This window comes from Streptopelia decaocto (genome assembly GCF_964273445.1).
Source record: "Streptopelia decaocto genome assembly, chromosome: 7".
NCBI lineage: Eukaryota > Metazoa > Chordata > Aves > Columbiformes > Columbidae > Streptopelia > Streptopelia decaocto.
Genome location: NC_138661.1, coordinates 27,312,918 through 27,322,138, shown reverse-complemented (window position 1 = coordinate 27,322,138; position 9,221 = coordinate 27,312,918). Strand labels below are relative to the sequence as shown.

Below are 9,221 nucleotides of genomic sequence, written 5' to 3'. Positions count from 1 at the left end.
TTGGCCCTGATGTTAACTCTGCAGAGAGCTGTCTGAAGGGATGGGGAGGCGAGAGGTGCCAGAGCTGTGATAAGCACTCACTGGAGACAGGGATGGGCTGTGCAGCGGCCGTCCCATAGCGGGCGCCGTCCTGGCTGACAGGAGAGGACGGGACTTTCCCGTCCCCTCATCGCTTGGGCTCCTGCCCTGCTGCTGCTGGAAGCACAGCAATGCTGGAAAAGCCCTTCCTCCAACCCCCTGAATCAAGAGCAGGCTTTCCTCCAGGGAGAGGGTCCTCCCTGCCATCCTTGCACTCCATTCTGCAATTCATCCTAGGAACAACCAGATGCTTATTGATTTTCACAGCTCAGCTTCTGCAGAAAAGTGGTATGTGCTGGGCCCCTGCCTGGCCCAGAGTCCATTGTCATTGAAGTTTTTCCATTAAAACAAATCACAAATTATACTTCTCCTCCTCAGAGATCACTCTTTCCTCAGGTTTTGTTGCTGGTTCCAACTCTTCCTTTCCTTACTCAACCATCTTGCTCATCTAAATCTGAACTAAACCTGTGGAGCAAATCCAGCAGCAATGGGGCTGCCATTTTCAGGGATAGATTAAGTGTTCTGGTGGCCTCACTGCATTCTGGTGCATCAAGTCCTGCTGAGGCAGGTAGATGTGTCCACCAGCTGGGTGCAGGGCACGGGGCTGGTAAGCACTGTTGACTTCTGTCTGGCCTTATAGCTCTTGGTGTGTAAAATGCTAAGTAGTCAATAGGGAACACCTTCCTAACATCAAAAGGCTGAAGGATGAGGAGGAGCACAGCAAGAGTTAAGGCCGGCAATTTAGGACTGTGGCCCTTCATGACGTTCAATCCTGTCAGCAGGGGAGGGGGTAGGCAGCTCTTGGGGTTGCCCGTCCCTGCTGAGGGAGCTGAGACACCCACATTTACGCACCAAACAGACTGCACAGCCCAAATTGCGTGAAAGAAACATGCAACACCATGATCTGATATCAGCAGAGCGAGCAGGCGGGGAGGGCGGTGAAAGGTTTTTGCTCAGGACTGCAAAGGTCAGGCTGGCACCAGAGCCAATGGGAGGGTGCAGTCTCCCCGTGCATGCCCCTAGGTGCGGGGTTGCCTTTGCCCTTGCTTTTTAACACTTTTCAAAGCTGCAGCAAATGGAAGAGAAGGGTTCCCAATTTAGTGGCCATGGGTTCTGCTGTCCACCTTTGCCGCCCTGGCAGCCTGCATTTTATCTGTTGCCATCATAAGGTTCTTGAGAAGTCCAGGGCTGATGCTGAGTGAGCTGAAAGGAAGGAGAGCAGGGACTGAAGGTGGCCCCTGGGTTGTGGTTGGGGCGAGAGAGGCCTGCAGGGAGCTGGAGTACAAGGGGAGAGGGGAGGGTGTGGGAGGAAATGGGGAGTTCAGCTCTTTGTGTGCAATATAAGGAAGTATGGGAATATCCCTGAAGGATTATCTAAGAGATTTACAAGAATGTGCAGCAGGGAAAGGCTGGAAACAAAAATGCAGCCTCATGCTGTGCAGTGTCATGATGAGGGAATGAGTTCACGGTAAGCTGGTTTTGCAGGAGAGGAGGGAACGGGGACCTGTGGAAAGGTGCTCACCCTGGGAGGGAGAAAAGGACAGGTAGAGGTGAACATGGGAGCCAAGGGCAGTGAGAGCAGAGGACACAGGTGTGGCAGGAGCTGAGGAAAGGAAGTAGGCTAATGGAGAGAGGGTGAGAGTCAGGAAACCAAAACTAAACTTCACAGGACCTTGATCTGCAGCAGCGTTGCTGCTCGTGAAGCTTGCTGAGCCACCCAGGGCAGGTGACAAAGATACTGGGAGAGAATTTTGAACCCTGGGCCAGCACAGGGAAGCATTGGCAGGAGCTGAGGCAAGGACACGGACAAGCAAGAACAGGCTGGCATGCTCTGCTAATAGTAGCTGTGGCAAAGGAAAAAGTGATGCTGGCAGAATAGATGCGTGAGGAGTTCTTTCTCAGAGTCCTGCAAATGAGGCCATACCACATATCTGCCAGAGTGTCAAGAGGGTAGCATGAAGGGAGGATATCACCAAAACCACTCAGAAGATCTTTCTAAAGGCATAGGTGTGAAAAGGGGTGGGCATGAAGCAGTCCAGAGCACGTATTTGAAACTAGGAGTGTGTGGGGGTGACCTACAGTGGGCAATCTTGTATCATCAAGTCAACAGGCAAAGTTCTGCCATGAATAGCCCCACATTTGCAACGCACAAATACATAGCATGCCCCAACCTGTTTTTCTAACAAACACAGATTCTCACATTAGACTCTGTCCTACTTGCTTTGCCTGTGGTTCCCCCACGTACGATACTTGGTTAGTTTTGCATGACTGGTGGAGGCAAACAGTAGCATAACCAGCCTGAGGTACCTGGGCAATGATTTGTTTAGCTGCAAAACTTCCTTGTACACTAAAGCATTTGCTTAATTTCTTAAGTCATTAAAGAATTCTTGCAAGATTATAGCAGCACCTCGCTAAGATACGGTTTGTCTAAATGTTGCAATGGGCAGCAGAGAACGTACCGCTGCCTTCAAAACTACTCGGCCAACATGGTACTACTGATAACTGCACTTTCCTCCCTCCCTCTGGCCTTCAAATAAAAAGTATTTGCATTCAGATGGTATCTATTTAAATATTTGCATACCAGGTCCAGCCATACCCAAGTACTTCCAGAACTCTGATATGTATAGCTGGTGAATGCCTCCAAAGGGCCTTGACAGCATTTCTAGCTCCTGTTTTGCAAGGGGAAAACCACAGTGTGGCCAGTGAGATGAATGTTGCCTTTTCTGTGCCCAGCTGCGGCAACATCATGTTTAGTCAAGAAAGGCTGAAAGTCACTCAGGATTGTTTGCTGGTGAACAACCTGTAGCAGCAGTGGATACCCCTCCTCCCAGTCCTCATCCCCAGCTCAGATTTAGTGGCCGTTCGGAGTGCAGGGTGAGGCCCTGAGGAGAGTTTGGCAGATTCTCACCCAGCCTCACACCTGGAACACTTTGCAGGTTTGCAATGCAGGCATGGCCCTGTCTGCCAGAAAGAAGTTTCAGTGCATACGCCTGGGCTATGCTCATGCAATGAGAGTGGAAGAGAAATAAAAATGACTCAGGATGACAATTTTATATAATCCTTTCCACAATGGCCTTTGGCTCCCATGCAAATTAGGAGGCACCCAGCCAGCTGCAGTGCTCTTCCTCATACCAGAGCCCTCCTTAGGGCAGGTGGTTGTGTCAGGAACCCCTTGGGAAGAGCAGGGTGGAAAAGGGAATGGGTGTCCCTGTGCAACCTGGAGCCGTGGCTTTCTCCAGCAGCCCGAGCCAGGCCAGGTGCCAGCAGCACACAAGTCCCCTGGCCAGCACCCTTGGGAGAGCTCGGTCCTGCATCAGCAGCTCTTCTGCACCCCATCCCTGTCCAGGGGGTTACGGCACAGGAGGAATGGGGCACAGCCATCCTCCATGCAACCCATCCTTTACATCGGCCACATAACATGTTAAAATCTGTGGCTAAAATCAGTCCTGCACTGTGACATGCTGCCAACAGATAATCAGTTGAGGATGTGAGAAAAGTGATTCTGTCTGCCTGAATGCTGGAGAGAACCATACAGGAATAACAGAAGTGGGTTAAAACCACATCCTCCACCGCTATAAATTGGATGAGAAGAGCTATAGCTCCCACAGTGGGGAGGAGGGGAGGCCCCGTGCCTGAATTTCAGGAGTGGAAGGCGGCAGCACGTGTTCCTGGGCGTGCGCTCCCTCTTCCCGTGGAAATCCCCTTTGGAAAATCCAAAGGTGTCCGAGTTCAAACTGGAGCTGGGCCGGGTGATAATGAGAGGGTGGGTGATTGTGGGGCTCTGCTGCAAACCTCCAGTCCCCACTGCGCAAGAGCTGCTGGCAGCTGAAACAAAAGGTGCTGGGAGGGTGGGTGGCTGCTGTCACAGCCAGTCTCAAAACCCCTCTATTGCCTGGGTGCTTGGGTGACAGAGGGGGAACCCCAGCCCCCTGACCTGCCTGCCACAATGGGCACAGGAAACAACACCTACGTCTGCTTCCAAAATTAGCTTCAGCGGAAGGGGTGAGAGCTGCAAGCTGCTTCGATGTCTTACCACTGCTGAGATGAACCACCCAAAACCCTGAGCCTGTGACCCTGTTGGTCTGCTAGGTGTAAAATGTTTCTTAAAAAGCAAGCCAGGTGGATTCCCATCTATCTCAGGTCAACAAGGCATGCAATGAACCATTTCACAGACCAGGTACAGTAATCTTGACTTTTTTTAATAAATACATATCTCACATGTACCAAAATAACTATAAACAAAACATATACAGTATTTACACAATATACAATTGCTAAAAAGTGTAGCAATTATGACACACATGGTGTGAAACACAGAGTTTCCAATGCCCACAGTTAACATCATTGCTACTTGCTCCTAACATCCAGGTCACCAGTCCCTTGGTTTGACTCCTCCACCCGGGACGCCTACTGAGAGCAGCTGCGGTCGGTCAGCAAGGCCAGGCAGCCCCTCCAGCCCAACGCAAGTGAACACACAGTCTCTGAGAGGATGGCGTGCTGCTATGAGCCTGCCCAGCTGCACAAGGACATGTGCTCCTCATGGTACTTAATGCCACAAGATAGCTCTCTGCAACTTGGGGGCTGGATGTGTTGTCTGTTACCTTCGTTGGGTTGAGAAAGTTGGATATGTGGCTCTTTACCAGGTGGTGTGAACAACTGCAGATCTCCACTGATGTTACACAGCCCACTCCTGTTTTTAAACACAGGCCAGAATCTGGAACCATCCTGTTACAATTACATGCTCCTTGCAGGGCAGTGTATTATTTTCCTCCTGTTTTTTCCCTCCACATTGCGACTTTCTTTTCCAGTGAAGAACGCCCTTTTTCTGTACACGTGGTACACAGTCACTTCTTTTATCAGAAAGCTCTGCTTTAAAATGCCAGCTGTCTTCCTCCAATACAGCAGTCATCATATATAAGCTGCAAGAAAAAACAAATGGCTGTTAATGCAAAACTCTTGATGGGAGTATCGTATCTACGCTGGGATAACTGCCAAATTCTGCATGCCCTGACTTTGGCAGTGTATACAATTTCTACACTGAAATGGTGACATTTGCCATTTAACAGCAGTAAGAATGTTAGAAAAACAAATGCTGGCAAGGAGAAAACCACCCATTAACTTGAATTTTATCTCACAAGGTTCTAGAGGTGTCAGCAATAGAACCGTGTTCAGACAACCATGTTGCGTGAAGTTAACCTCTGTTCCCTCATGTTATTTTTTACATTTTATTCTTAAATTTATTCTATTTATATGCTTGCCCCAACTGCCATCTTGCTGATGGTTGATAGCGTTGCCGTACTTTATGGGCTATTTATACTCTTTGTTATACAGGTAGAGGTCACTGGAGCATGTCATCAGAGCAACACCACCAAAAAAAAAAAATACAAAGGGCAGCATTTTCCCCTTCTCTTGAAAAGGTGCAAATAGCTACTTACTTCATCCTCTGTGAATTCAGGCTCCGATTCACTGCTTTCCTCATCCTCACTTTCTGGCAACATCTGCAGGTCAGCTGTGGTCAGCTGCTTCAGCTGTTCCTGTATGCTGGCGTTGTCTCTTCCCCATGTGAGCTGATAGGGGGAATAGCCCTGGTAGGTCACTTTGTTCACGTCTGCCCCATGTTTCACCAGAAGCGACACCAGGTCAGAATTCTGCAGGTCGACAGCCAAATGTAGTGCTGTTCTGCCATTGCATGGCTCCTGTGTAAAAACAACACAAGGTTTGGCACGTTAAAGAGAGCCAGAGTTGGTGCCAGACCCATTGATTTTTATGACTACCCAGCCCTGCTCGCTTAAATTTGCGGTGTACATTACATACCTGAGCATTTACATCTGCTCCCAAGGACAGCAAGTATTCAACAACAGCCAGGTATCCTTGAATGGATGCCAAATGGAGACATGTATGTCCTGCAAAACACAAATGGAGGGAAAATTTGAGTAAGTCTAACCTCATGCCCTATCATTCAGTTAAAGTCAAGACGATAGAACAGGACAATATCTAAGTCTGCAATTCACCCATGGCAAAAGGGTGTTTTCCAAAAGAGCTTTCCAGCTTCCAGTAAGTATGAATAACAGGGTTGGATTTTTGGAAATATTTCTTAGAGGCTTAATTCCAGTGTATGACTGCAACTTATTGCAACCAAAAAAAAAAGTAGCACTGCAAAAGTACTCACTAAAAATGCAAAATTCAAAACCGTGAGAGCCAATAATCAACAGTGAAGAGGTCTACAAGACAGTGACATTTTGAAGTCAGACACTGCTGTGTGCTTTGGCCTCCTCAAGTGGGTATAATGATCCTTCTCCGTCTCTCCAGAGATCTTTGCACTCTAGGGGACATCACACCCTACCCTCAGTACAGCACACGCATGTGGATGTACAGCGGCGTGCCCATACCGTTGTAGTTGGTGGCCTGCAGGACAGCAAGGAGGTGGTGCGGCTGGCAGTACTGTGTGAGGACGCTGACGCTCCTGAGGGAGCCCTGCTGGCAGGCAATGTGCAGGGGGGTATTTCCTCGGAAGTCCCTGATTTCAAGGTCGCATCCAGCCTTCAGAAGATGCTCAGCAATTTCAGGCTGATCAGTGATCACTGCCAGGTGAAGAGGAGTCTGCAGGCAAAAGAAAGCACACAGATCTGTAAGCTACACTGCAAACTTGGCAGCAACACCTGGACAAACAGACCCCTCAACCGCTGGGTGATTTGTGTCCCCACTTAAAAATGCACCCCATAAGCTCAGCTCTTTATGCTTCCCAACATACTGTATAGTGCCCTTTAGTCTGGAAGGGATGAACCTAGGGCATACAGATACAGTCAATCCACATGAAGGGTATCATTAACATCCCAATAAAGAGGGCTGCAACCCATTGCATCATATTTGAAAAATGCAGGCATTAAATGCCACTCTCAGGGAGAGGAAGCATTGTCCTAACGCTGGCTGGAGCCAGCTGGGAACTTTCCTGAATGTAGGCTTTGATTCAATATCCACCAACTTAAAAAAAATTAAAACATTTTGTGGGGGAGGGGAATTCCCCAGAGGGCTTTTGTGGGGGTGGCGGGGGCTGATCCAGATGTGGGGCTGTGGAGGTGAAAGTACCTGGCTGAGGTTGTTCTGGAAGTTCAGGAAAGCAGAGTCCCCGGCTGTCTGCCGGATCACCTCCAGGCTCAGGGCTTTTTCCTCGTGAATAATCGCCAAGTGGAGAAAACTGCAGGGGAAAAAACAAAAAAAAAAAAAGAAAATTAAACGACCCACGTTGAAACTCCGAAGTCCTACGTCAAAAACCCCAAAATCCCCGCGGCGGGCAGGGGCCCGAGGCGGGCCCGGGGCAGGGTCATGCGCGGGTGTCGCAAGCCGGTGCTTTCGGCGGCCGGGGCTTTCCGCCGCCCCGGAGCCGCCTCTCGCTGGCGCCTCTCCAGGGACTTTCCGCCCTCCCCTCCGCGCCGCGGCCCAGCCCGGCGCCTCCCCGCCGGCAGTACATCCTGTCCCTTCCTCGCCGGGCCGTGCACCCCCCGTGTCCCCCCAGCCCTCGACCCCCACTTACGTGTCCCCGTCCTCCGTCAGCTGCTGTGCCCAGGCGGGCGGCTCGCGGGGCTGCAGGCGTATGTCCTCCAGCTCCTTCACCAGCTGCCGGTACTCCTCCTCCTTCATGGAGTCCAAGCCGCTGTCGTGGCGATCGTCGAGCGGGAACCCGCCTTGACGCTCTTTCTTCACTTGCTCGTAGCCCTCCATAACCGGCGGTTCTACGGGGCGGCGGGCGCTGATCATGGCGGCGGAGCTTCGGCTGTGCTGCGACTGAGCGGCGGCGGCGGCGGCGCTTCGCATATACACCCCGGCGAGGGGATTTCTGCGGGGGAGGAGCCGCCGAGGACGGGAATTTCCACCCAGTCAAAGCCCGACCGACGGGTCTGGTCCTGCTTGGCGCCGCTGGCGGTGGCAGGGAGGGCGGATCAGCTCGGGCCGGCCCCTTCCCTCCCCTCCGCCGGCCCTCCTGTGGGGGGAAGAGGTCGGCCCGGGAGGGGACTTGGCGTTTTTCCACGTCAAGGGGGAAGTACTCACCGCCCCGGCGTCCCCGTCGGTACTTCCCTGCTGCGCCTCGGGCGGCTGCCCCTTGCTGGCTTTTCCGGGGGGCTTTCCCTGCCCTGCCCGGCTGTGGGGCTCCCGGTGCCCCTTCCCGGGCAGGGCAGCGGGTGTGCGCACCGGCGCGGGGTTCCGTGGCATGCTGCCGGGCTCCTTGGCCAGGGCAGGGTCCGAGGACACTGCAGGGTCCTGTTGCATGCTGCGGGGGCCCCATGCACACCACGGGGGTCTTTGCACCAGGGTTCCCTTGCACGCAGGGGACCACCCACACATGCTGAGCGCTGCTGGCCTTGACTGCAGCCTGGACCCCCCTGACCTTCCACCAGCTTGGTGTTTGATAAGAGGGGCTGTGGGATGTCTTAGGACAGAAGGCCAGTCTGTAAGTGTACAAAGTCGTGGTGTGCAGTGTAGCTCTCCTCCAAGGCCCTCATCTGCACAGTGACAGATCCCTGACCCTGCAGGAATCATTTTGAGGGACAACCTTAGGAGTCTTTGACAAGGGCTCATTTAACAAGCAGAAACAGACGTCATAGCCACCCAGGCGTAGCGAGGTTCTGTTCGAAGTTCGGGAATCCAAACACCACTAACAGTGATGCAGCTCCATCAGCACACGGCATGCCTGCCCCACTGTTGCAGAGGGAGTATTGCTTTTTGGAGAGATTCAGATAGTATTGCACATGACTGATGTTACACTGTCACAATGCCTGCAAGTGTGCATGTCCTGCCTCAGCATTTAAAGGATTTTGCATCTCTGCTGTGGAAGTTTTCACTCAGTTTCAGTGCAGAGAGATCAGGAATGAATAGAAGAATCCTGTGCGACTCCTGTACACCCAAGTTCTGGTCCGGGACTAAACAGGCCTCTTTTAAAATGTACATACCAATAAAAGAACACACTATTTTAGGAAGAAATTATGTCTTCTGCCATTATTCTGACCTTCTCCAGCCATTCCTCATGACTTTTTTCTGCTCCTTTTTACTGCTGTCATGCCATCGATGGGTAATGAAAACTGGATAAATGCAGGCTCCTACATGGATAAAAGGCATTGTCTGTGGGGCTGACAGTGCTGAATTTTTCC

The 9,221-nt window shown here is 51.5% G+C and overlaps 1 protein-coding gene across 1 annotated transcript; it reads right to left on the bottom strand.

The window, feature by feature from the left end:
* Positions 1 to 4,256: 4,256 nt before the first annotated feature.
* NFKBIA (NFKB inhibitor alpha) lies at positions 4,257 to 8,986 on the bottom strand. The gene is made up of 6 exons (XM_082058322.1): positions 7,610 to 8,986; positions 7,165 to 7,273; positions 6,468 to 6,678; positions 5,893 to 5,981; positions 5,514 to 5,774; positions 4,257 to 4,997 (listed from the first exon to the last, which is right to left on the bottom strand). Exons 1-6 carry the CDS (start codon positions 7,888 to 7,890, stop codon positions 4,950 to 4,952), a joined length of 999 nt encoding a protein of 332 aa, XP_081914448.1. The 5' UTR covers positions 7,891 to 8,986; the 3' UTR covers positions 4,257 to 4,949.
* Positions 8,987 to 9,221: the final 235 nt, after the last annotated feature.